Genomic DNA, 27,664 nt, shown 5'->3' with positions numbered 1-27,664 from the left:
CACTGCCAGGAGTGATTCCTGAGTGCAGAGCCAGGAGTGACCCCTGTGCATCGCCAGGTGTGACCCAAAAAGCAAAAAAAAAAAAAATTCTACCTTCTCCCCCCCTTACCTTCCCACAAGGATGACAAGCATTAAGTGGGGAAGACCCTTTCACATCCCCACATCTTGGCCAAGACGGCCCCTGCCAGGGCAGCCCCGGAGGGTCCCTCCACCCCCACGTCGGATGGCCAGTGTGGCTAGTTACCCCCGGCTTCCACCCACCTAGGACTGGCCTTAAGAACGCCAGGAATGGGCCGGAGCGATAGCACGGCGGGTAGGGCGTTTGCCTTGCACGCGGCCGACCCGGGTTCGATCCCCGGCATCCCATATGGTCCCCTGAGCACCGCCAGGAGCAGTTCCTGGGTGCAAAAGCCAGGAGTAACCCCTGAGCATCGCTGGGTGTGACCCAAAAAGCAAAAAAAAAAAAAAAAAAAAGAACGCCAGGAATCCAGGAAGACAAAACCCATCCCTGTTGCACTGATTCATGCAACTTGAGAAGGGCAGTAAAGGCGGAAGTTTGCTGGCGTCGGGGAGACATCCTGCGTACCCCAAAAGAGCAAGGGCCCAGCTGTCCAGTTTGTCTGCATTGCAGGAAACGCGGGAAAATTAGAAGACAAAGATCAGCCTCTCGGTGGCGGCCAAGAGTGGTTTTGCGGTGAAAGAAACGTGGCCCTCCCCTGCTCTGTCTTCTTCTGGGTTCCACCTATTGCTGTCAAAGTCCCCTTTGGAAAGTAATTTCCGGGGCTGGAGCGATAGCACAGCGGGGAGGGCGTTGGCTTTGCACGCGGCCGACCCGGGTTCAATCCCCAGCATCCCATAGGGTCCCCCGAGCACCGCCAGGAGTGATTCTGGAGTCAGGAGCCAGGAGTCAGGAGCCCTGAGCATCGCCAGGTGTGAGCCCCAAATTTTTTTTTAAAAAAAAAGTAATTTTTGGGGCTGGAGTGATAGCACAGCGGGTAGGGTGTTTGCCTTGCACGCGGCCAACTCGGGTTCGATTCCCAGCATCCCATAGGGTCCCCAGAGCACCGACAGGAGTGATTCCTGAGTGCAGAGCCAGGAGGAACCCCTGAGCATCGCCGGGGGGACCCAAAAAGCAAAAAAAAAAAAAAAAAAGTAATTTTCATTTTCTGAGTATGGGTGAGGTTTGGGGGTCACACCTGGTGGTCTGGGGGCGGGGGGCAGCCCCTAAGCCTGAGCTTGGGGGTGGGTACATCGTCCAGGCAGGGCTGCACACCCAGGGCCTTCAGCCGCATGCAAGGCAAACGCCTTTCCCCCACCCTGTCTCTCGGGCCCAATTCCTAGTTCAGAGTTGGCGCGTAAACGCATCTACGACTTGGCGCCATGCAGGGGGGAATAAAACATTCTGGCACAGAGCAGGAAGGAGTGTCCACGGGGCATTGGGAGGACCAGCAGAGTCCACTGGTCACGGGTGCGACGGGTCGCTCCTGGTTTCTCCCCGCACGACCCGGCAGGGCGGTTCCGTCATGAATCACAGCCACCCGCCCATGAGCAGTTTCCGCTCTGGGCAGACAGAACCCCCCTACTGCCCAGGGGGCTTTTTTGGGGGTGGGCTGGGGGCTCTCCGACAGCAGGGGACACGGTGCAGGGGACACCATGCTTCCACACAGACCCAGTGGTTTCGCCCCACCCCTCCGCCTGCTCTTTCTCCCCTGATGGCCCGAGAAGCTTCCGGAAGAGTGAAAACATCCTGGAGCCAGAGAGGAAATCCAGTCGCCCTCAAATTACAGCGGAGGTGCGGCTGACAGCCGAACGGTCCTGCACGGCGGGGAATGAATGAGCCAGACCTGTGCCGGCCCCTTGGCCCGAGAAAGGGAGTAAGAAACACGGCAACCAGAACCGAATCGCTGGCAGGACCCTTCATCCAACTGCAGACTCGGTGGGGGGTGATAGGTTATGTTTGGGGGCCATACCTGGTGGTGCTCAGGGCTGGCTCTTGGGTTCTGTGCTCAGGGCTGACTCCCAGCAGTGCTCAGGGCTGACTCCCAGCTCTGTGCTCAGGGATCACGCCTGGCGGTGCTCAGGGCTGACTCCCGGCTCTGTGCTCAGGGATCACGCCTGGCGGTGCTCAGGGCTGACTCCCGGCTCTGTGCTCAGGGATCACGCCTGGCGGTGCTCAGGGCTGACTCCTGGTGGTGCTCAGGGCTGACTCCCGGCTCTCTGCTCAGGGCTGACTCCTGGCGGTGCTCAGGGCTGACTCCTGGCTCTGTGCTCAGTGCTCACTCCTGGCGGTGCTCAGGGGACTCTCCATGATGTTGAGGGTCACACCAGGGCCAGGACATGGAAGCCAAAGGTCTTATCCCCTGTACTATTTTTTTTTTTTTGCTTTTTGGGTCACACCCAGCGATGCTCAGGGGTTACTCCTGGCTTTGCACTCAGGAATTACTCCTGGCAGTGCTTGGGGACCATATGGGATGCCGGGATCGAACCCGGGTCGGCTGCGTGCAAGGCAAACACCCTACCCGCTGTGCTATCGCTCCGCCCCACCCCCCTGTACTATTTTTGCAGCCCTCACCTGGATCCTTTATCTTACTCCAAAATAACCCAGTCGAGTTGGGTCTAAGAGGCCGGTGATTCTGCATGGTCCAAGGCAAATGTCTCAGGAGCACTGTGGGACGAGGGGCAAGATCGCGTGCTCTTTAGGGGGCGCAGGCTGGTGGGGCGTGAGCTGGCCGGGGCCGGGGTGCATCCGCCACTCTCAGGGGCTGCCTCTGGGGCCCCAGGCCCCTGTCCCCATCACAGGAGGGCTGCTCCCGCGGCCAGAGTCCCGCCTCCAACCTGGCAGGCTGAAGAGGCTGGACCAAGGCTCCTTCTGCTGGGGCCTGGGTACCCAGAGAGCCCAGGAGTAAACTGAGGCTGGGAGACACCAGTCCTGAGTCGGGGGCCACCCAGGTGTGTGTATGATTAGGCAAAGTGACACCCGGCTTTGTCGGCACCAGTAAAATGGACGGTGGGGAAAAGGGAGCACAGGGCCTCCCCTCCCCGAGGGAGGAATAATGAAGGTCGGGCTAGCCTCACCCACTGCCGTTCCCGTCTCTGTCCTCTCTCTCTCCCTTGCCCGCACTGGCCCGGACGGCCACCATGCCTGCTAGAGGGTCAGCTCTTGCAGCCTGGACACCACCCCAAACTTGGTACAAAGTGGCCAGGGTGCTCACAGAGTCGGGGATGGGCGACCTCCCACCCCCATCTCCCTGTGCTTCCGGAAACTTGGCAGTCACGTCCACAAACTACCTCTGGACCCGTAATAAGCTCATTAATGACCGTGATTCAGAGACTCATAAATAAATCTCGGAAAAAGCATCAAGATGCAGAGATGCCTCCAGACCCCCCAAGTCACCATCCAGTAAGAAATTTAACTCCAGCCGTATCGACCTATCTAAAGTTTTAGGAGCGGTATCTCATACTCTACACCACTGATGTACCAAGAGTAGCATATATCACAGTGGAAGGGGGTAAAGTAGAAGCAACCAATTCTTCCGTCCCTCTCGGAGAGCCCGGCAAGCTACTGAGAGGATCCCTCCTGCACGGCAGAGCCTGGCAAGCTCCCCGTGGCGTATTCGATATGCCAAACACAGTCACAACAAGTCTCACCACGGAGACATTACTGGTGCCCGCTCGAGCAAATCGATGAGCAACAGGATGGCAGTGATACAGTGATATACATATTAGCACACAAGGCTCAACCCGTAACAATATGTTAATAATCTCTTACACAAGGGCTTAATGGCTCCAGGGTGAGATACAACAACCTCCACACACTTTCCCCTCAGGAAACAATTTTGGGTCATTTTTAGTGAACTATTCATAACAAGTGATACAAAATTAATTATTTAGGGCCCACCTTGGGGGCAGCTGGGAAAATTTGAAATAATGGTGGTGGGAAAGTGTAATGGTGGTAGGACTGGTGTTGGAATATTGAATGTAATAAATTATCGTACACAACTTTATAAAGAGAATATTTTTTCTTTTTGAGTACACCCGGCAATGCACAGGGGTTACTCCTTGGCTCATGCACTCAGGAATTACTCCTGGCGGTGCTCAGGGGACCATAGGGACCATATGGGATTCTGGCATTCGAACCCAGGTCGGCCGCGTGCAAGGCAAACGCCCTCCCCGCTGTGCTATCACTCCAGCCCCAATATAAAGAAAATTTTTTTTAAAATAATAAAGGAAAAGAAAAAGAAAACGGCCTGGAGGTGGGTGCAGGCAGCATTTGCTGTCTCTCAGTCCCCTCCCGGCCTTGAGCAGTCGCCCGAGAAAATTCTGTCCCGCTGTTGAATGCAGGAATGGGAAAACAGGAAGGGCAGGTCTGAGGGTGAGCCCCACAGGGATGTCACCAGCCCCAGGCGGGTGCTCCAGCTGGCATTCTGTCCCACGCTCAGGGCGTCAGCCCCCGGTCAAGGCTCGTAGCAGGAAGAGATAGTGATTGTTGTCTCCTGTTTTGCCAGAATAAGCATCTCTCAGAAATCTTCTCTGGTTTTCTCTTTCTCTGTGGCTATGGCCGAGTTGGTCTTTTCAGGATTTCCCCATTAAATACAACTGGGTTGGGGTTTTCTGTTTGTTTGTGTTTTTTGTTTTTTACTTTTTGGGTCCCACCTGGCGATGCTCAGGGGTTCCTCCCGGCTCTGCACTCAGGAATTACTCCTGGCGGTGCTCAGGGGACCCTATGGGATGCTGGGAATCGAACTCGGGTCGACCGTGTGCAAGGCCAACGCTCTACCCGCTGTGCTATCGCTCCAGCCTCCCACCCCGGGTTTTTGTTTGTTTGTTTGTTTGTTTTATCCCTGGAGACACTCTGGACATGGAAGGACATGCGTGCCCCAGGATCTCGCCCCAGATATGGGTCATTCCAGCCTCTTCCATGACCCATGCATTATCTCGCCTGGGGTTTCTTTCTATCTATCTATCTATCTATCTATCTATCTATCTATCTATCTATCTATCTATCTATCTATCTATCTATCTATCTATCTATCGCTTTTTGGGTCCCACCCGGTGATGCACAGGGTAACTCCTGGCTCTGTACTCAGGAATCACCCCTGGCCGTGCTCGGGGGACCCTGTGGGATGCTGGGAATCAAACCTGGGTCGGCCGCGTGCAAGGCAAACACCCTCCCCGCTGTGCTATGGCTCCAGCCCCTCGCCCGGGGTTTTTAACACAAAGAAGCCAAAGCAGAGCTGATCCAGACACAAACCGACACCGAGACGAGATCGGGCTTTCCCTTCAGCAAAGCGTCACTGAGTTTTCCTCCTGACGCCAGGGACGGGAACCCAAGAAAACAGCCCCACCTCCTAGGGGGCTGGAATCAAGCGCAGACTTGGTGACCTGGTCCAACCGAGCATTTGGCCAAGGGGACACCGACATACACACGCACCGGATTTACCCTGAACACAAAGCCCCACCCGATGGCCGTGACTTGACAATCCTCTCCTCAGCTCTGCACACGACATTTCAAAGCAAAATATTAAGAGGTGTCTATACCAAGCGGTTATGACATTTTTTTAAAAAAAGTCCCTGTCACTGTCACTGTCATCCCGTTGCTCATCGATTTGTTTGAGCGGGCACCAGTAACGTCTCTCATTGAGAGACTTATTGTTACAGTTTTTGGCATATCCAATACGCCACGGGGAGCTTGCCAGGCTCTGCCACGTTTAAAAAAGTATTATCTTAAAACAACTCATTGGGGCCAGAGCGATAGCCCAGCGGGGAGGGCGCTTGCTTTGACTGTGGCCGACCCGGGTTCGATCCCCAGCATCCCATAGGGTCCTCCGAGCACCGCCAGGAGTGATTCCTGAGCATTGCCAGGTGTGACCCTCAAAAGCAAAATAGATACATAAATACAAACAAAGCCGATATTTTTTAAAAAAAAAAACAAAACTCATTGTGCAGGTAAGAGAAAAGAGGCTCAGAAATGTCCTCTCCAAAGAGAAAGGGCAAATTATTGACACTTCGGCTTTTCTGGCTTTGAGAAAGAGAACTGTCATTTTCTTTTTCTTATTTATTTTTAATTAATTAATTGATTAATTAATTAGTACCCCTGAGTTCCATTAATAATTAATTAATTAATTGTTTTTTAATTAGTGAGTCACAGTGAGGGTATAGTTACACATTCTTTCCCGATGCTCAATCTCGTCATGGACCACTTTAGCATCCTTTGGCGACATCTGCTCTGTATCCGGGAGATTAGCCCTGGGGCTGGCCCCGGTGTGGGTCATTATACAGCCCCTCCGCCTCCGTGAGCACCGTCTTAGTTCCCCCGGTCCGGCTGAGTCCGTCTTGGTATTATCACAGTTATTGTGACCGGCGCAAAAACTCAGGCCCTTTCTCCGCTCTTATCATCCTGATCTTTTTGCAGGGGGGCAGGGGGTGGGGGCCTTTACCTGGCAAGTGGCTGGACAGCACAGAGAGGTGAGCTTTTGTTTGGGTGTTTTTGGTTTTTTTTTTTCTTTTTGGGTCCCACCCAGCGATGCTCAGGGCTGACTCCTGGCTCTGCACTCAGGAATCACTCCTGGCAGTGCTCAGGGGACCGACCACATGGGATGCTGGGGATCGAACCCAGGTTGGCCCCGTGCCAGGCAAACGTCCTTCCCGCTCTGCTATCGCTCCAGCCCCTCTGTGACAGGCTTTGAAAAACTTCATTTAAAACAACCTTTAAAAAAAGTTTTTCTGATTTCACAACCGTAACTGTTACTACCCCAAACAGAATCACTGAAAATAATGATGATGATAATGATAATAACTTAGGATGTTTGCGTACCCTGAAGACACGGGGTTCTTCGGCGGGTGTCAGGACCGAGGTGGGGGGTCTTTTTCCAAAGAGCCACCTGGGTCCAGGAAGGGGGAGGGGAAGGGAGGAGAAGGCAGGGGTGCGGCCCTGTGGGTCACACCAGACTGCGCACCTGAAGGTGGGGGATGAAGAGAAGCCGGGGTCACACTTCGCAGCCTGTTACTCCCCAAAGAACTTGTCCCCTGAGTTCCACGGGACTTAGTACCCCCGATTTCCACGGGAGTTAGTACCCAGGAATTCCACGGGACTTAGTACCCCAGAGTTCCACTGGAGTTAGTACCCCCGAGTTCCATGGGACTTAGTACCCCAGAGTTCCACAGGAGTTATTACCCCAGAGTTCCACAGGAGTTAGTACCCCCGAGTTCCACGGGACTTAGTACCCCAGAGTTCCACAGGACTTAGTACCACCCCAGAGTTCCACAGAAGTTATTACCCCCGAGTTCCACGGGAGTTAGTACCCAGGAGTTCCACGGGAGTTAGTACCCCCGAGTTCTATGGGAGTTAGTACCCCAGAGTTCCACGGGACTTAGTACCCCAAAGTTCCACAGGAGTTAGTACCCCAAAGTTCCACGGGAATTAGTACCCCTGAGTTCCACAGGACTTAGTACCCCCGAGTTCCACGGGACTTAGTACCCCCGAGTTCCATGGGACTTAGTACCCCAGAGTTCCACGGGACTTAGTACCCCTGAGTTCCACCAGAGTTAGTACCCCCGAGTTCCATGGAAGTTAGTACCCAGGAGTCCACAGGACTTAGTACCCCCGAGTTCCACAGGAGGTAGTACCCAGGAGTTCCACAGGAGTTAGTGCCCCCGAGTTCCATGAGAGTTAGTACCCCAGAGTTCCACGGGACTTAGTACCCCAAAGTTCCACGGGAGTTAGTACCTCGAGTTCCACGGGAATTGGTACCCCCAAGTTCCACAGGAGTTATTACCCCACAGTTCCACAGGACTTAGTGCCCCAGAGTTCTACGGGAGGTAGTGCCCCCGAGTTTCACTGGAGTTAGTACCCCCGAGTTCCACGGGAGTTAGTACCCCTGAGTTCCACAGGAGTTAGTACCCCCGAGTTCCACGGGAGTTAGTACTCCCAGCGCTTCCCAGAGGTCTTAGCATAGAAAGGGAGGGGCCGGAACGATAGCACAGTGGGGAGGGCGTTTGCCTTGCACGCGGTCGACCGGGGTTCGATCCCCAGCATCCCATAGGGTCCCCCAAGCACCGCCAGGAGTGATTCCTGAGTGCAGAACCAGGAGTCAGCCCTGAGCATCGCCGGGTGGGACCCAAAAAGCAAAAAAAAAAAAAAAAAAAAAAAAAAAGTGCAAAAGCATAGAAAGGGAAACTGTGTCTTAGCGGCGTTGGCGATGCCAGTACCCTGCAATTTCCCCGAGGCTGCGGGCTCCAAGCCACGTAGATCCCATTAGCGTAAGTAGCGGGTGCGCGGCCGAGATCCCCTTAAAAAGGCTCTTAGAGGCTCCTAAAGTGCCGGGCGGGCAGCTGGGGGCCGTGCCAGGCTGCCAGCCGGCAGGCAGACACGCTCTGATGTGGCGGCAGCTTAGAGCTCCCGACGGCCGCCGTGTCCTGGGCTGGCACCAGCTCTCGCCCGCCACACCCCTGCTCTCCCTCCCACCCCCCCAGCCCTGCGCCACGGGACTCAGGCCTCCGGGGCATATTTTCCCGGGTGCGTTCTGAGGCTCTGCCTAAAATATATTCTGGCCCTCCCTTTCAATTACATCTGGCCGGGCCCCGGGGGATGTGGACTCTCCCAGGCTCCCCCTGCACCCTCCCGCCCTCCCCTGCAAACGTGAGCAATAGTCAAAGAGGAAAGTTCTTGGTGGTGGAATATGAGCACTGGTGAAGGGATGGGTATTCGAGCATTGTATAACTGAGATTTAAACCTGAAAACTTTGTAACTTTGTAACTTTCCACAATAAAAAATTAAAAAAAAAAAAAAAAGAGGAAAGTTTGGAGTGGAGAGATCGCGACGGAGGAAGCAGCCTGGGGAGGGGGCTGGTACCTTCTTCTCTGTACTTCCGGGTGCCGCTCCACACCTGGAGAGAATTTCACACTAGACCCGGATGGAGTGACCCCCCCCACCTCTCTCTGTGTCTCTGTCTCTGTCTCTGCCTCTCTCTCTAACCCATTGATCAGTGATGCTCAGGGCTGACCCCTGGCTCTGCACTCAGGAATCACTCCTGGCGGTGCTCCGGGGACCCTATGGGATGCCGGGGATCGAACCGGGGTCGGCCGCATGCAAGGCCAACGCCCTCCCCGCTGTGCTATCTATAGCTCCTTCCCCTTACACTCTCTGTTTAGGTGGAGCGGCTCTTCTGAAGGTGCAGGGGGGAAGGACTGGTTCCTACGCCACAAGCCCGCAGGGGTCGAGACACCCTAGAAGGCTTTTGGGTGGACCATGGACCAGCCACGTCGACCCAGATGCTAGCTCTGGACCATGAACGAGAGTCCTGGGAGGTGGAGGCGGGCGCTGGCCGGCTGTGCTTCTGCGCCACAAGACACCGGCTCGTCCCGATTTCACGGGCCCCGGTCAGGGGGCCGCAAGCCCCTTCCCAGAGCAGGGGCTGAGGACTCCAGGAGGGAGCAGCACCTTCCTAGAAGGGCTCTAAGAAGCATGTGACAAGCGTCCTGCAGCCTAGCAGCAGGGGACAGGTTGGGGAAACTTTCTACCGTCATCACGGCTGTTTGCTCCGGGACCACAGCTGAGTGTGCTCAGGGCTGACTCCCAGCTCTGTGCTCAGGGCTGACTCATGGCTCTGTGCTCAGGGCTGACTCCCAGCTCTGTGCTCAGGGCTGACTCATGACTCTGTGCTCAGGGCTCACTCCCAGCTCTGTGCTCATGGCTGACTCCCGGCTCTGTGTTCAGGGTTGACTCCCGGCTCTGTGCTCAGGGCTGACTCCTGGCTCTGTGCTCAGGGCTCACTCCTGGCAATGATCAGGGCTTACTCCTGTGTCTGTGCTCAGAGCTTACTCCTGGCAGTGCTCAGGGCTCACTCCTGGCTCTGTACTCAGGGCTGACTCCCAGCTCTGTGCTTCAGGGATGACTCCTGGCTCTGTGCTCAGGGCTCACTCCTGTCTCTGTGCTCAGGGCTCACTCCTGGCAGTGCTCAGGGATCACTCCTGGCTGTGTGCTCAGGGTTCACTCCTGGCTCTGTTCTCAGGGCTCACTCCTGTCTCTGTACTCAGGGCTCACTCCCGGCTCTGGGCTCTGGGCTCACTCCCGACTCTGTGCTCAGGAATCACTCCCAGCTCAGTGCTCAGGCATCACTTTGGGGAGCTCACGATAAGGGCGCCGGGGGTCAAACCTGGGCTGGCAAGTGCCCTCTCCCTGCTGTCCTCACTGCCCGGCACAGGGAACAGACTGTGAAACGCGTCCCATGTCGGGAGAGGAAGAAGAGGCGAGGCAGGGCGGGGCAGAAGCACCCCTGGGCGCACTGACCTCATGCAGCCAGAGCTGGCGAAAAGGGGGCTCGAAAAGGGGCGTGCGGGGACGTCTGGGTGACAGGCCCATGGGTGCTGTTGGAGCCGAGGCTGGGAGAAACACCCGCTGGCCACCGGCCATTGCCTCGTCATCCTTCCAGACCCTCTTCAGACGCCCCGGGAGCAAACACAACCGCAGGATGCACTGCAGGGTGCGAGACAAGCGGGGCCGGGCCAGGCGCCTCCTGCAACCACCCCCTCCCGCCACCCCCCTGCCCCTCTCTGGAAACAAGAGCCTCAAACGGGCTGGACTGCCCCGCGCCAGGGCTGAGGGCCGGTTCCCGGGGAGAAGACGCCTGTTTGGGAGGCCATTTGGCTTCTTCTGGCGCCTTTGTGGCGGGGAGGGTGACCAGGGCCTGAGCGGCACCTGGATGCCGCTTTGGGGCCCCTCCCCCGAGGATAAGACCCCCCATAGGGAAAGCCACTGGCCACTGCCAGGCTGTTCGGGGGACCCCCCGGCACGCAGCTGGCCCGGCTCTCAGATTGTTTCCATGCAAGAAAGAGGCTCTTCCTGCTCAAGATTAAAACCCGCCCTCCCCCCTTCCCTGCACCCCTTCTTGGCGGGGGTGGGGGGCCGATGGCCGCCAGCCCCAAGGCCTGAGCCCTAGAAAGCCCGAGCGAGCATCACCGCGCCCCATCCCGTGGGGCTGGACCCCTGCGCGTGTGAGCCCAGGTGTGCTGGGATGATCGAGCAAGGCGGCAGGGGCGGGCTGTCTCTTCCCATCAGCCTCCGTGAGGACATTTGCCAGACCCCAACGCCTCGGCCCCCGGCCCCCGGGCTGCTCCCAGACACGCTCTGGACAGGTGTTTGCATTGGTTGGGAAACCAGGGTCCGTCCCTGGAAGCCGGCTGTCACCCAGCGTCCAACCAGGTCGGGGGAGCCGTGTGCTCCCCGGCAGAGACTGGGGGCTGCCACACGAGGGGGGGGACACACAGCGGGATTCGAGGGGGAGGGTCTGGAGAAAGGGGCTTCCTGGATGGCGGGGAGAACAAATCAGGGGGGGCTGGCTGAAGGAGGGCTTGCCTGAGGCTGATTAAACGACCCCCACCCTCCGATGCAGTGCTATGCAGCCTCCGATGCAGTTCTCTGTAGTCTCCGATGAGTGCTCTGTAGCCTCCGATGCAGTGCTCTGCAGCCTCCGATGCAGTGCTTTGTAGCCTCCGATGCAGTGCTCTGCAGCCTCCAATGCAGTTCTCTGTAGCCTCCGATGCAGTTCTCTGTAGCCTCCGATGCAGTGCTCTGCAGCCTCTGATGCAGTGCTCTGCAGCCCCCGATGCAGTGCTTTGTAGCCTCCAATGCAGTGTTCTGCAGCCTCCGATGCAGTGCACTGCAGCCTCCAATGCAGTGCTTTGTAGCCTCTTATTCAGTGCTCTGCAGCCTCCGATGCAGTGCTCTGTAGCCTCCGATGAAGTGCTCTGCAGCCTCCGATGCAGTTCTTTGTAGCCTCCAATGCAGTTCTTTGTAGCCTCCAATGCAGTGCTCTGCAGCCTCTGATGCAGTTCTTTGTAGCCTCCGATGCAGTGCTTTGCAGCCTCATCCCCCACTCCCCACCCACCCCCAGCCTGCGTCTCTCCTGGGCCACCAGCAGGATTCTGTTTTGACTCCTGTTGATGTTGCAGACTTCTGTGTAACACAAGTCAAGTGAAGTCATGGTCATAAACGCCTGGACAGTGCCAGGAGAGTGGAGCTCCCGGGTGCGTGCAGGAGATGGACGGTCCCCTCAGGGGGCTCACGACGAGCCCCAGATGGAGAAGCCGCCTCCTGGCATCAGAGGGGCTGAGGGTGGGGGGCAGGGGTGTCCAGGAGTGGGGAGAGGAGGAGGGCGCCACGTCCACACCCTGGTGCACTGGGCGACGGGGCCACTCTACGCTGAGTGACGCCCTCCCACTGCTCCTGGTCACCCCTGACTTCCCTTCCAGACGACCAGCTCAACTCGGAGGACAAGAAGAAGCGGAAACAGCGGCGGAACCGGACCACCTTCAACAGCAGCCAGCTGCAGGCGCTGGAGCGGGTCTTCGAACGGACGCACTACCCTGACGCCTTCGTGCGCGAGGACCTCGCCCGCCGGGTCAACCTCACGGAGGCCAGAGTGCAGGTAACGGGGGGGGGGGTGCGGGCAGGGGGTCCCCCCTCTCCTCTCGGCCCAGCCCAGAGGCCACGCGCCCCCCACCCCCACGGGTGGGACCCCCCCCTCGCCAAGGCGCCCATGGGACCCTCAGGACCAGGCCTGGCTGAGCGGCTCTGCACCCCGTCGGGAGGGCAAAGAGACAACCCCCCCACACACACAGCTCAATCCCAACCCCCCAACCTCAGGCGCGTGCAAACCAGCTAGAAGCGTCCAGGGCCTGCGGTCGGGGGCTGAGCAGGTAACACCCGAGAAGAGGAGAGGGAAGTAGAATAGCCCCAAGATTAGCCCCAGAGCCGGGAGCTTTGATGCAGGGGACAGGTAGAGGGGTAAGACGGAGGGTCAACCGGGGAGTGACAGATGGGATCTGTCACTGCGCCGGGGACACTTACAGAATGTCGCAAACCAAGGCCACTGCAATCAGAAAAAAGAAAAGAAAAGAAAATTTTCTTTTGGGCTATTGAATGTTTTTTCTTTTCTTTCCTTTTTAATTGGGTCACTGTGACCTCCAGTTACAAAGCTTTCATGTTTGAGTTTCACACGATGATGGGACACCCATCCCTCCACCAGGGCACGTTCCCCACCACCAATGTCCCCAGTATCCCTCCCCCTATCCCAACCCTCCCCCTGCCTCCATGGCAGACAATCTCCCCCAGACTCTCTCTACTTTGGGGCATCATGGTTTGCAATACAGACACTGAGAGGCCTTCATGTTGGGTCCTTTATCTACTCTCAGCACACATCTCCCGTCCCGAGCATCCCTCCAACCATCCCTGACTCAGTGACCCCTTCTCCATCCCAGCTGTCTTCTCCCCCCACTCATGAGGCAGGCTGCCAACCATGGGGCAATCCTCCTGGCCCTTGTGTCTACTGTCCTTGGATGTCAGTCTCACATTACGTTATCTTATACCCCACAAACGAGCGCAGTCCCTCTAAGTCTGTCCGTCTCCTTCTGACCCACTTCACTCAGCACGATGTTCTTCAGGACCGTCCACTTAGAAGCAAATTTCATGACTTCATCTTTCCTGGCAGCTGCATACTACAGGAAAAAAAATTTTTTTTTGAAAACAGGACAAATCCATGAAAAGAAATGATCGGGATGGCAGGGCACCTTCCGTCTGAGGATCGGATGACCCCAGGCCCCTAGTTCCATCCCACACATACACGCACACACATGAACACACGCACACACTCCTACAAATACACGCACACATGCACATGCACACACATGCACACATACGCACACACACTCACACAGACCCACGCACACATGCACACACACGCACACATACATGTGCACACTCACACAGACCCACGCACACATGCACACACATGCATATGCACACATGCACACATAGAGACACACATGCACACACACATGCACACACATGAACACACGCACACACTCATACAGACACACGCACACATGCACATGCACACACATGCACACACACACATGCACACATACGCACACACACTCACACAGACACACGCACACATGCACACATGCATGTGCACTCACACAGACACACACACATGCACACACATGCACACATGCATGTGCACACACATGCATATGCACACATGCACACATAGACACACATACACACATGCACACGCATATATGTACACGCACACACATGCACACATGCATACACACATGCACACACGCATACACACATGCACACACATGCACACACTCGCAGACACATACACACACATGCACACATGTGCACACACACGCACACAGACACACACACGCATGCTCTGCCCTCTCTTCCAGGTGTGGTTTCAGAACAGAAGGGCCAAGTTCCGCAGGAACGAGCGCGCCATGCTGGCCAATAAGAACGCTTCCCTCCTCAAGTCCTACTCGGGGGACGTGACGGCCGTGGAGCAGCCCATCGTGCCGCGCCCGGCCCCCAGGCCCACCGACTACCTGTCGTGGGGGACCGCCTCTCCGTACAGGTGAATGCCGGCCCGCCCCCCCTTGCTCCTTCCGCACCTCTCTTGGCCGGCCGTCGCCCCCCGACGGCTGCCCTTCCTTAGGGGGGGGGGCCTCTCCAGAGACACTGCACCCTTGCCGGCCCCCCGGCCCCCACGCGGGGCAGCCGCCCGCCCGCCCGCCCTGCTCTGGACTCAGGACCTCTTGCCAAAAGTTTCAAGGATGGGGAAGAATCGGAAAGGGAAGACGGCTCAGCGCTGCCCGCCTCCCCCCGGCCGCCCGCCCGGACCACCTCCGACACGGAGCTCCAGGGGCTGGCGGGGGCAGGCGCTAGCGAGGCCGGCTGCCGTCCGACTGGGCTTTGGGGGATTTTTTTGTTTTGTTTTGTTTTGTTTTTGCATTCCAAGGAAGGACAGGAGAGAGACGGAGGCAGAGGGAGAACAAACCCAGAACGAGTCTGTCTGTTGCCCTCGCGGGTCTAGTCCTTGTAATCCTCAGGCAGGTGCTATTCCACCCCCCCACCTCGGCCCCAGGCCTCCTGGCCTCAATCTTTTCCCGGTGAGGGGCAGTGCATGCCGTTTTTTGTATCCAAAAGGAAAAACAAGGGCTGGAGCAATAGCACAGCGGGTAGGGCGTTTGCCTTGCACTCGGCCGACCCGGGTTCGATTCCCAGCATCCCATAGGGTCCCCTGAGCACCACCAGGGGTAATTCCTGAGTGCAGAGCCAGGAGTAACCCCTGTGCATCACCTGGTGTGACCCAAAAAGCAAAAAAAAAAAAAAAAAGGAAAAACAGAAGGAGAATGTATGATTTCCACTAGACTATTTAAAGCACTTGAGAGAGGAAGATGCTGAGGGACACTAAGTGTCCCAGGTCTCTCGACACATGCCAGGGCAGCAAGAAGCATGCGCAGACGTTTCTGAGCTGGGGTTTGGTGAAGAAACGCAGGCGAGGCTTAAAAAACATACGTGAGCGGGTCAGCCCTCAGCCGACCTGTCCCCAGCCCTCCCACAGAACCAAAGACCCTCCACCGTCGGTTCTATTTTGTTCCGCATCAGCCCCTTTCAGCAAACACCCCCGGTGCCTCCCAACTTCCTTTGAAACCCCATCCTGAGAAATGAGCCTGAATTGCTTTTGTAATTTTTTTTTAATTTTGGGGGTGCAGGGGGTTGTGTGTGCAGGAAATTGAGCATCTCCTGGCTCTCAGATAGGGCGTGCCTTGATTTCAAAAGATGGGCAAGTTTCAGTGTACTGGTTAAAATGCAGATGCTGCCCACCCCCATCCCTACCCTGGCCCTCCGTAATTTGAAGTTCTTCATGAAACTAGTCACTTGTGAATATTTTCTCCCATATGCACTGGAAGTCCAGAACCCCAAGCGGGTGTCGAACCAAGCTTGAGATTGCTGGTTTGGGTTCGGATGCAGCGAGATTGCATCTTTCTCTCCTCTTTCTCTCCGGCTGGGTCAGAGTAAAGAATTTTTCACAGTCGAGTGAAACCAGGCAGGTGGTTGACCCCGGGGGCCTTTTTGGTGACACACAGTGGAGGTGACAGCGTTCTGGAAATAAAATGGGCCTAGATGCTACTTCCTGTACTGACATCTAACTCAAGTAACAAACATGCGATTTATCTGTGCCTTTGGGGGGGAAACGTTCTATTTTAATTGAAAGGATTATGTAGAAACATAATCGGTACCTTTTCTAAAAAAAGAACTTCATGATTCCACCATGCTGACGTTATACTCTGTTAACTTTTGCAATTAGTTCCATATTTTATATATAGTGTAGACTTAGAGAGTCCATATTATTTTGTATTCCTCTCTTCTCACCTAAAAGCATATAACCTAGTACTTTTTACCCGTTTCATGGTATCCTTTTATATCTTTTCTCTGTTGGGTGCAGAGTTTGTAAAAATAATAATAATAATAATAATAATTAAAAGTTTCATAGCATCTGATTGTTCATATTCTGTACGAAGAATAAATTCATCTCCAGCTATGAATAGAAAGACAATGTTTCAATGCCGTAATTTAACAATCCTAATGGTTTTAGTTTGACTTCTTGGACCCACTGTGGACTGAAGTGTTTCTATTTTGAGTCATTTTGAAAACCGCCCCCTCCAAAAAAAAAAAAGTTGCAGTTCTATTCCCTTCCCCCACAACCAGCTCGGTCTAGAAACAAAATTGGTAATGATTCACATTCGGTAGGCGCTGTCACTCTGGGTCAGCGATTATACACGGGAAAGAAGAGAAAGAAAAATCTGCAGGGGCTGGAGCAATAGCACAGCGGGTAGGGCGTTTGCCTTGCACGCGGCCAACCCGGGTTCAATTCCCAGCATCCCATAGTGTCCCCTGAGCACCGCCAGGGGTAATTCCTGAGTGCAGAGCCAGGAATAATCCCTGTGCATCGCCGGGTGTGACCCAAAAAGCAAAAAAAAAAAAAAAAAAAAAGAAGAAGAAAATCTGCAGAGCAGAGACGCATAAGACAGACGCTAACGGTCCTGGGGTCGCTTAGTGGCTGCTTCTGTGACCCCATTAGTGAGCCCTTGGGTGACCTGGGAACAGGTATGGGGGGCCCGAGTTCATATCAGACCCCCATGTCCACGCTCCGTGGCCCCGATGAGTCACTCCCTGACTCAGCCGGGGACAGCGGGCTGGCCGCCCCGTCGAGCCAGCTGCTGGAGGGGGGGGGGGCGCTGCCCTTTCCTTGGGGGGGGCCCACAGGGCTGAGCCCTGCCAGGCGGGAGACAGAGAGCGGAGAGAAGGGGGTGCTCGCCCCGGAAGCTCTCCCCTGCCTCCCTCGAAGCATCACACGCTGTGGTCAGGGAATCGGGACAGCGGTGACCTGGACCACCCACCCACCCCCGACGGGGAGTGAGGCTTAGCCTGGGTCCCAACCGACTCCAGCCGGCTTTCGAGCGAGACAGGAAGTGTTATGACAGGCACACCACGGCCCAGCACCCCTGAGCGCCTCAGTTATTCCAGGAGAATGGCGGTCACCCCCACCCAGCTCAAAACAGCAAAGCATCCCCCACCACCCAGAACGGGGCGCGCTCTCGAGCTGGGGGGGGGCCGGCATGAGAGCCCCCCCCGCGTGGGATTTACCGGTGGGGTCACTGAGCTGCAGGTGCTTTCGCCCCCTGCCAGGTGGGGCTGGGACCCGGGCCGCCAACCTCTGCCGTGTGCGGGGGGGGGGGGGCGCCCCCCCCGCCGCGCCCGCCCCCTCCCCCCTCCGCCCTCCCCCGCCCCGTCTGCCGAACGCCCCTGGCTCATTTTCTTCCTTTCACGCTTTCAAAAATAGAGATCCTCGTCCCTCCCAAGATGTTGTTTACACGAGGGGCTTCATAACGGATTCTAACGGAAGACACTGCAAAGGTAAACCGGCCCCGAGGGGCAGGAGTGGGGGGCTGCGGGCAGGGCGCCAGCGGGGGCTCGGAGAGAGGTGGAAGCAGTGTGGGCCGGCAAGCGGGGGGCCCTCTGGGCCCACCCCCCCAGACTGGCTCTTGGGCAGCGTGTCTGCGTCCCGACCCCGCCGGCCGTGGCTGACGCCACAACGCTCTACTCAGGAAGCGAGGGGCAAGACCTTGTAGCAAATCACCCGTCGGGGGGGCGGGGGGCGGGAGAGAGAGAGCACAGTGCGGAGAGCACTGGCCTTGCGCAAGGCCCACCTGGGCTCAGTCCTTGGCATAGCTTCCCCAGCCCCGTGAGGCATGGCCCCGACCCCAACCCCGTAACCACACGCACCCCCGTAGAGAGGGAGGTCACAAAGGGAGCGAAGGCCTTGCCCAGCCTGGCGAAGGCGCCCCAGTGACACGAAGGGCCTGGGAGTGTCTCCGTGGCGCCTTGAGAGAACCATTCCTGAACTCCCCCCCACCCTGAGGCACAGAATGGAGGTGACTCTTAAAACCGTCAGAAAAGGGGGCTGGAGCGATAGCACAGCAGGGGAGGGCGTTGGCCTGGCACGTGGCCAACCCGGGTTCGATTCCCAGCATCCCATAGGGGTCCCCCGAGCACACGCCAGGAGTGATTCCTGAGTCAGGAGTCAGCCGAGAGCATCGCCGGTGTGATCCCCCCCCAAAAAATATACCCATCGGGAAAGGGGGGTCGCCTTCAAAGGGCAGCATCCCCGGGCAAAGCCCGAGTCCCGAGTGCTCCCCATGCTGACAAAAATACCAAAGAATGGGGTCCCCTCTGCACCGCACGGAGAGAGGGAAACTCTGAATTCTCCCGTCTCCGGGCAGCGGACCCGAGCTGGGAAGTCCTAGGGTGTGGGCTAAAAGATTTGCCTCTGGCAAGAGGGACACTCCCAAGGGCCCACTGGAAATAGAGCCCAGTTTCCCACTCCCCTGCCCCCCCCAGATCTCCCCAGCTCTGAGGTGATTTGTCAGACCCGTGCCCTCACCCGGGGCAGTTGAGAACGCAGAGGGGCGGCCCCTGTGGGGGCCCGTCCGCCCTGTGGGGCTGGCGGTCACTGCACCCATCACGGTCAGTCTGTCCCCGTGAAAGCCGAGTTCTCACCACAGTGGATGTTCTGCTGTGGACGGCCCAGCTCCAGCCATCGGGAATCAGCAGGTGCCGAGAGAAACGTTTTTCAGGCTCACTTAGACGTGGTGTTCCATCCTGGTGTGGATGTGTGAATGTGTGAGCATTTCTTTGCCATGTGGAATTCCTCGGGGGCAGGTGCAAAGAACTTTCCCCTCTTAAGAAAATAGAGAGTGGGATGTAGCGATCGGACAGCGGGAGGGCGTTTGCCTTGCACGTGGCCCACCCAGGTTTGATCCCTGGCATCCCATTGGGTCCCCCAAGCACCACCAGGAGTGATTCCTGAGTACAGAGCCAGGAGTAACCCGTGAGCATCACTGGGTGTGACCCTAAAAGGAAGAAAGAAAGAAAGAAAGAAAGAAAGAAAGAAAGAAAGAAAGAAAGAAAAGAAAGAAAGAAAGAAAGAAAGAAAGAAAGGAAAGAAAGAGAGAGAGAGAGAGAGAGAGAGGGAGGGAGGGAGGGAGGGAGGGAAGGGAGGGGAGGGAGGAGGGAGGGAAGGAAGGAAGGAAGGAAGGAAGAAAGAAAGAGAGAGAGAGAGGGAGGGAGGAAGGAAGGGAGGAAGGGAGGGAGAGGGAGGGGAGGAGGGAGGAAGGAAGGAAGGAAGGAAGGAAGGAAGGAAGGAAGGAAGGAAGGAAGGAGGAGGGAGGGGAGGGAGGGAGGGGAGGGAGGAAGAGAGGAAGGAAGGATGGAAGGAAGAAAGGAAGGAAGGTAGGAAGGAAGGAAGGGAGGGAGGAAGGAAGGAAGGAAGGAAGGAAGGAAGGAAGGAAGGAAGGAAGGAAGGAAGGAAGGAAGGAAGGAAGGAAGGAAGGAAGGGAGAAAGGAGGGAAAGAGGAAGGAAGGAAGGAAGGAAGGAAGGAAGGAAGGAAGGAAGGAAGGAAGGAAGGAAGGAAGGAAGGAAGGAAGGAAGGGAAGGAAGGAAGGGGAAGAAAACAGAGAGGCTGGTGAGGTAGGCGGGGTAAGGCGCTTGCTTGCCCGGCCTGCTTCCAACAGGGGGCTGACCCCCAGCTCTGCTGACCCCTGCCCGGAATCACCGGACAGAGCCGGGCGTGGACCCCGAGCACGGCCAGGGCTGTCCCCCAAGCCAAACAGACAAGAATAGAGCAGCTGCCTTAGGTGAACCCTGAACCAATCCCGTCTCCAGCGCATCCCTATGGTCCCAGGAGAAATCAGAACGGTCCTCTGAGCACTGACAGGCGAGTCCGAGTGACCACACACTCCAGCTCACTTCCAGGGGTAGCCCGAGCGAGCACTGGACACGGATTGAGGGGCCCAAACGAATGACAGGAAATAGCACGAAGGACGTGGCCATGGCATTCTGTCTCAGGCGGAAGCTCTTTCCCTCAGCAGCCAGGGTGCTGCCAGCTTTGAGGACCCAGGAAATCAGGGCACAGAGACAGTCTTTCGAGGGGGCGGACAGGCCCTGGAGTGTCTGTATCGATGGTTGCTGTGGGCAGTGCGGTCTCCTGGCCCGCAACTCGTAACGCCACTCAGAAGCCTGGTTCGGGGACAGTGTGTCCACTTCCTAAGGCCTATCTTTTTGGACTGGACGTGACAAGTCCGACCCTGCCTCAGGACTTACCCCCAGGTGGCCTGTCCGGCTCTTGTTGAGAGAAAGGTTTCTCATGTAGAACAAACGCTCCGGCCCCCGAGGCCCTTTGACCGTGAACAGATGCAGTTACCGTCTTTGCCTCTGTGTGTGTGTGTGGTGTGTGTGTGTGTGTGTGTAGTGCGCTGCGCTGCGTGCACGCGTGTGTGTGTGTGTGAGAGGAAGAGAGAGAGAGAGAGAGACAGACAGACAGACAGACAGACAGAGGTGGTCTAGGTGTCTGTTGTGAGCCCGATTCCTAGGCTTTGTCTTCTCCTAGACAAAGGACAGGGTGCAGTTCTCTGCATGTCCCCAGAACGGAATAGGCGCGAAAAACATCATCAGCACAGAACTGGCAGCTGCAAAACTGGAGGGAGGGGACACTCCCAACAGCCCGTTGGAAATAGATGTCAGTGTTCCCACGCCCCCCCCCCGTGACCCCCTCTGCTCTCCCCAACTCTGAGGTGACTTATGGGACCGCAGCCTCACCCGGGCGGTGAGGATGCAGAGAACGGTGGCATCCGTTGGCGGCCCCCGTGGGACTGGGGGTCACTGCACTACCCATCGCGGTCAGCCTGTGCACCCCCCCCCCCCGTGAAAGCAACGTCTCTCCCTTGCAATCATGTCAAGCCACTGCCGTCTTGTCCCTCACCCTCTGTGACCCGAGGGGCCACTGCCCCTGATGACCCCAGCCTCCGTGATACATGGGGTCCCCGCTCCAGGGCACCCCAGTTCAGCTGGCCCAGACTATTGTCCTCAACCCCATGAGAATAATAGCTGCGAAATAGCCCCCTCGTTCCCAGTCCCCTTAGTTTGGAAAAAAGGGGTGAAATGGGTCGCGTCTGTGTCACTGGGCGCCCAAATGGTGGGGGCTGGAGGGAGGAAAGGTATTTCCAGGCAGGGGGTCTATGGGCCGTGAGGAAGCACAGTGACAGGGCTGGAGCCCTGGGGGGCGGGGGGGGACCCCAGCAACACAGAAACTAACAGTGATTGGAATGAAAGCGTTTCCAAGAAACGGGTGACCATATCCAAAGTTTTCAGGGCTGGAGCGATGGCACAACGGGGAGGGCGTTGGCCTGGCACGCGGCCAACCCGGGTTCGATCCCCGGCATCCCATAGGGTCCCCGAGCACCCCTAGGAATGATCCTTGAGTGTGGAGTCAGGAGTTAGCGCAAAAAGCCACAAGAAAGAAAGAAAGAAAGAAAGAAAGAAAGAAAGAAAGAAAGAAAGAAAGAAAGAAAGAAAGAAAGAAAGAAAGAAAGAAAGAAAGAAAGAAAGAGAGAGAGAGAGAGAGAGAGAGAGAAAGAAAGAGGAAAATAAATAAATAGATGTTCCGACTAGACTGTCAGAATGAGTCAACTCTGGGGTGATGCCAGGGAAATGATGATGTAAGAGAAAAAACTACACTCACACCTACAGGAGACATTTTTCAACCACAACATCTTCCATAATCTTAAAGAATCTATGGCTCCAAGTTGCTTTGCTAAGGAAGATGGACTCCATCTTTAAACACACACACACACACACACACAAATAGAAGAGGACTTTGCCTGCCCAAGACCTCACAGGATGACAAACACAACCATTTAAAAATTAGAATAGGGGCTGGAGTGATAGCACAGCGGGGAGGGTGTTTGCCTTGCACACAGCCGACCTGGGTTCAATCCCCGGCATCCCATAGGGTCCCCTGAGCACCACCAGGAGTGATTCCTGAGTGCAGAGCCAGGTTCCTGAGCATTGCTGGAAAAAAAATAGAATAAGCCCTTTCAAAGCACTGATGTCCCTGGCGATCTATAAGGGACCATTGTAGAATTTTCTCTTGATGCTCTCTTGAGAAAATTTAAGTCCCCTGGGTTCAGAAGCCATTCCCCTTTATTCTTAGTATTGAAATACCAAAACTGCTCACCCACAGAGCCAACTTTCTTTTTTTTAATTTTTCAAATTTTATTGAATCACCGTGAGATAGTTACAAGCTTTCATGTTTGGGTTACAATCTCACAAAGATCAAACACCCATCCCTCCACCAGTGCACATTCCCCACCACCAATATCCCGGGTATACCCCCCCTTTCCCACCCTCCCCCTGCCTCCATGGCAGACAATATTCCCCATACTCTCTCTCTACTTTTGGGCATTATGGCTTGCAACACAGACACTGAGAGGCCATCATGTTTGGTCCATTATCTACTTTCGGCATGCATCTCCCATCCCGACTGGTTCCTCCAGCCATCATTTTCTTAGTGATCCCTTCTCTATTCCATCTGCCTTCTCCCCTCCGATCATGAAGCAGTCTTCCAGCTATCAGGCAATCCCCCTGGTCCTTGTATCTACTGTCCTTGGGTGTCAGCTTCATGTGATGCTACCCTACACTCCACAAATGAGTGCAGTGCCTCTATGTCTGTCCCAATCTTTCTGACACAAAGCCAACTTTTAAACGGGCATTTCAAATGGTTCTAGAGAAAGTCTTTAGGACTTCATTTCCTGCAGAAACCAGCTTGGAGCAAAATCGCCACATTCCAGAATACTTCCCAAGGTCAACGGCTCCTTTTCTTAGCTACTGAGATCAGACCCTTGACCGGTTTTGAAATTCTCGGTGTCAATGTACCTGTGAAACTCGTGCGTTTCAGACTCGCGTTTATTTTTAACTGAGTCTGGCAAGGATGCAAATCGTTCATAAAGGAATTAAATGGTCGTATGCGGATGGGTTTGGGAAAAAAGGGAAGTTTCTTGATATGGAAGTTTCTTGATATAATGTGGGGGAAATACCCCACGCATACTCCATTTTCCAGAGTTGCTCTGATGATTTTTCTCACTTTGGATGGAAATCTCCCCTGACTTAAATTTTTTCCTCTAGGAAGTGACCGTGGCTAGGTGTGTGACAATTCTCCGAGTCTAACCCACACTAATACCTGCTCAGGTGTTGACTGTTACATCTAGCTTTAGGGGGGATCTGTGAATAAATGAGCAACTATTAGCCTCTTCCGCTGGCTTCTCCATTGGAGAATGAATCTTGACATTCTATTTAGTGAAAAGTAAGCGAAAGAAGGAGCACTTTGGCAGGAAAGCATCTTGGGGAAATGCTATGTTCGGGTATTCAAGCTTGCGTGGCGATTCGCGTATTTCGTATTTCTGAAATACTAACCAGGCACTAGATTTGGCTGGGCTCTATTTGGGGGGTGTGCGGGGGGGGGGGCACAGGTGGCTCAGATATGTGGGAGCTTCTTGAGGAGAAGCTGAATTAAAGGCAGAAAGGAGACATCCGGTGAGAACTTTGGAGCGAAGGCTGGACCCAAGTACAACGTGTCCGAGGGAACAAATCATAAGATAAATGGAAGAACCCGGGATTCTCTTAGCACCCTTACATGGCCCAAAGACCTGTGCAGACCAGGGCTAAGAAAACAAAATAAGGGGCTGGAGCGATAGTACAGCGGGGAGGGCGTTTGCCATGCACGTGGCTGACCTGGGTTCAATCCCCGGCATCCCATAGGAACCCCTGAGCATTGCCAGGAGTGATTCCTGAGTGCAGAGCCAGGAGTCAGCCCTGAGCATCGCCGGGTGGAACCCAAAAAAGCAACAAAACAAAACAAAACAAAAAAAACCCAACCCTCAAATTTTTAACTCAGGCCTCTTCTGGAAAGACCTCGATTCTTTCTGGAAAGATCTGAGACTCCTCCTGTTTTGTTAGCCTAATTTCCCTGGGCAGCCCACAAAGCTGAAAGAAGTCAGTGATAGTCTAAATTGGAACCTTCTATGGAGTGTCTAGTCAGACTGATACTCACTGGTTCGATCTGGAGAGTTACTTTCCTTCCCTCTCTTCCTGGACTGGTCACTTGAACCCCAGACCCTAAGTGGTTCCCTGGGAGGCAGGTGACAGTTCAGGCACGCACCAATCACTGTAAAAGCCTTGCCTCCTGGCCCAGGGTCAAGGGGCTTTGTGTGTGTGTGTTTGGGATTGTTATTATCATCATCATCATCATTGTTGTTGTTGTTATTATTATTATTATTATTATTGGACTGGAGTGATAGCACAGCGGGCAGGGTGTTTGCCTTGCATGTGGCCGACCCGGGTTCGATTCCTCCGTCCTTCTCGGAGAACCCGGCAAGCTACCAAGAGTATCCTGCCCACACAGCAGAGCCTGGCAAGCTCCCCGTGGTATATTCGATAAGCCATAAACAGTAACAACAAGTCTCACGATGGAGACGTTACTGATGCCCGCTCGAGCAAATCGAAGAACAATGGGACGACTGTGCAGCATATTATTATTATTATTATTATTATTATTATTATTATTATTATTAGGCAAATCTTAGAGACAGCTGGAATACTTCTATTTAACCGAGTTCCCTTTGGATCGAGGGCTGGACTTGTCACTCTGTCACAGCTGCAATGCTGAAGGGCCACGCAGTCTAAGGCAGGAAAAAAAAAATTCCCAACAGCAAGACCCGGAAGCGTCAACCCCAATCCCCACCACTGCACACGCAGCCAGTGCGGCTGAATCTCTGCCCAGCGGTATCTCCCGGCCTGGCCCTCAAGACGCAGAGACGCCCCCGTCCCGCCCTCCGGCAGCTTTATCTGGGGGCTTTAAGCCTTTCCCGGGGCCGCGCCAGGGTGCATCGGAGGTGACGTTCTCCGGCGACAGGAGGGTGAAAGCCCTTGAGTGGACAGAGCTTGGGGCCAGGTGCCAGGCTCTGGAGAGAGGCTGGGAAGGTTCTCGGCTGCATTTTCTGCTTCCCCCAAACACCCTCTCTGCTCTGGAGTCTGCAGGGGTGGGGGAGAGCTGGCACGGGAGTCCACAACCCCAGAGGAGGAAGGGAAACTCAAATCAAATCAAATCTAATCTAATCAAATCACACCTCCGGGTCTCTTCTCCAGTGCCCATTCTCCTCCTTAGTGTCACCCGCCCGGCCCCGGTGGGAAGAGTCATCACACACCAGGCACCTTGCTCAGCAAATGTCCACACACCTGCCCACACCAGTAGCCACCCTCCCCCCCAACCCCCGAAGTGGCCCCAAGCCGTGGTCCCCACCCACAGTCCAGGAAAAGATCTCAGTTCACTGTGTCCAGGAGATCTCAGTTCACTGTGTCCAAGAGGAGATCTTAGTTCACTGTGTCTAGGAGGAGATCCCAGTTCACTGTGTCCAGGAGGAGATCTCAGTTCACTGTGTCCAGGAGGAGATCTCAGTTCACTGTGTCCAGGAGGAGATCTCAGTTCACTGTGTCCAGGAGGAGATCTCAGTTCACTGTGTCCAGCCCGGCAGGCACCTGACCCCAAACTCAGGATTTCCTTGTCCAAACACGGACACCACCTCCAAGTGCAAATCCCGGCTTGCCAGTGGCCTTAGAAGGCGTGGCGGCGTCCACTTCCCCCTGGCCACCCCCCGCCCTGCCCTGACAGTCACACCCCCCGGGGACACAGGCTTGCAACTGCGTGAAACTAATGCGTGTTATTCTCCCCGCTCTCTCCTTTGCCCTACAGTGCCATGGTCACTTACTCTGCCACGTGCGCCAACCATAGCCCCGCCCAGGGCGTCCACATGGCCAACAGCATTGCCAACCTGAGACTGAAAGCCAAGGAATATAGTTTACAGAGGAACCAGGTGCCAACAGTGAACTGAGGAAAAAAAAAAAATTAAACAGGTCTAAGAAGAAATCAAAACCAAACCAAAAAAAAAAAAAACCAAAAAAAAAAAAAACCACCAAAAAACACCAAAACCCACCACCAAGCCCTAAGCCGCCTTCTCCTGCTCGGGGCAGCCCGATACACGTCACAGCACTCAAAATCCAAACGAGAACAGCACAGCCACAGGGCGGGCGGCGGGCAGGAGAGGAACAAGCTCAAAGTCAGTGAATAACCCAATAGCCCGATGGTCCTTCCCGCCCTGGGTATCATCAGCGCTTGTTTCGTGTGTGTGTGTGTGTGTGTGTGTGTGTGTGTGTGTGTGAGGGTGTGCACACGAGTGTGCGTGTTACATGTGCTTCTCCTTCTGGTCACGTGCTTTTCCTGATGTGCTCCGAGCTTCTTCAATTAGGGTCATCTTCCCCCCACCCCCCCACCATGATTGTATAGGTTCTTTTTGGGGGGGAGGGAGATATCCTCGACTGCCAAAGAAACGACCCCAGTATGTGTCCATGTCTACGTATGGGGATACACACCCAGGTCACACTGCCCGAGGTGCTCCATGGGTCAGGCTGTACTCTGCGCCTTCCTTCAAACTTCTCGGTTCTCCCGGAGAGATGCTCCTCTGAACAAGACACAGTTCCCCGGGGCATCTTTAAACGTCTCCCTGCCACGAATGACTCTCGTGTTCCTGCCTCCATCTCTGAGGGCTACGGGAAGGAGGTTCCGTCTGCTGCTGGGGTGGAGAAGTACTGCCTCCAACATCAGGTCACGGGCCCGTCTGACCCACATGTCACTGCAGGGAGGAGGGAGGTCTGCCCCTTCGCCGTTTCCCATCTGAGGTGCAGTTCCTTCTTGTCTCAGCGCCATCCCAATGCAGATCCCACCCCATCGGCCGACTTCAGTTAAACAAATCAGTCTAAGGATGGGGCTCCCCCACCAGAGAGAGGGAGAGAAATTTCTCTAGGAAAACAACTGGGTGTTGGAAAATCACAGCTCTGTTTTCCTCCAGGGAAGTCCCACATATACTCGATATTCACGCAGGCTCGGGGCATGAGTCTCCCAAAGGAGACTCATGTGCTCATTTTTTTTTTTTTTGCTTTTTGGGTCACACCCAGCAATGCACAGGGGTTCCTCTGGCTCTGTACTCAGGAATTACTCCTGGCGGTGCTCAGGGGACCCTATGAGATGCTGGGAATCGAACCTGGGTCGGCTGCGTGCAAGGCACCCCGCTGTGCTATTGCTCCAGCCCCATGAGCTCATCTTTCTAGAAGCTATTTTTTTCTTTAATTACTAGGGAGCTTCTTTCCTTTCTTCCTCTACACAGACTTCTTGAGACAATTGATGAGGCAGCCGCTGGGGCAGGTTTCATGATGCCAGGAGGGCAGTAAGTGTCCTGGGTACTAGCTCAGGCTATAGGCATATCCCGAAGTTGGGAAATCTGGGCTGACGTCGGTTCACCCAGGGATGGAGTCACACATAGGGACAGGAGGGAAGGAAGCCACGCCGGAAGTGGAATGGGAAAGGT

General features: G+C 55.3%; 1 protein-coding gene across 2 annotated transcripts in view; it reads left to right on the top strand.

Annotated features, from left to right (window-relative positions):
* Nucleotides 1-27,206, top strand: part of PRRX1 (paired related homeobox 1) — a 52,224-nt gene extending 25,018 nt beyond the window's left edge. Inside the window, exons 2-5 of one of the 2 annotated variants that reach the window (XM_055122136.1) lie at nt 12,250-12,425; nt 14,239-14,420; nt 17,696-17,767; nt 25,996-26,120. In XM_055122136.1, coding sequence (XP_054978111.1) covers nt 12,250-12,425; nt 14,239-14,420; nt 17,696-17,750 — 413 coding nt within the window. In that variant the 3' untranslated portion in view covers nt 17,751-17,767; nt 25,996-26,120. Of the gene's footprint in view, nt 1-12,249; nt 12,426-14,238; nt 14,421-17,695; nt 17,768-25,995 lie in introns of both variants that reach the window. The other variant, XM_004613732.2, reaches the window with a different exon arrangement.
* Nucleotides 27,207-27,664: the final 458 nt, after the last annotated feature.

Source organism: Sorex araneus, chromosome X, assembly GCF_027595985.1.
Source record: "Sorex araneus isolate mSorAra2 chromosome X, mSorAra2.pri, whole genome shotgun sequence".
Lineage (NCBI taxonomy): Eukaryota > Metazoa > Chordata > Mammalia > Eulipotyphla > Soricidae > Sorex > Sorex araneus.
Note: the sequence above shows the minus strand (reverse complement) of the source record. Positions and strands in the feature narration are given on the sequence as shown.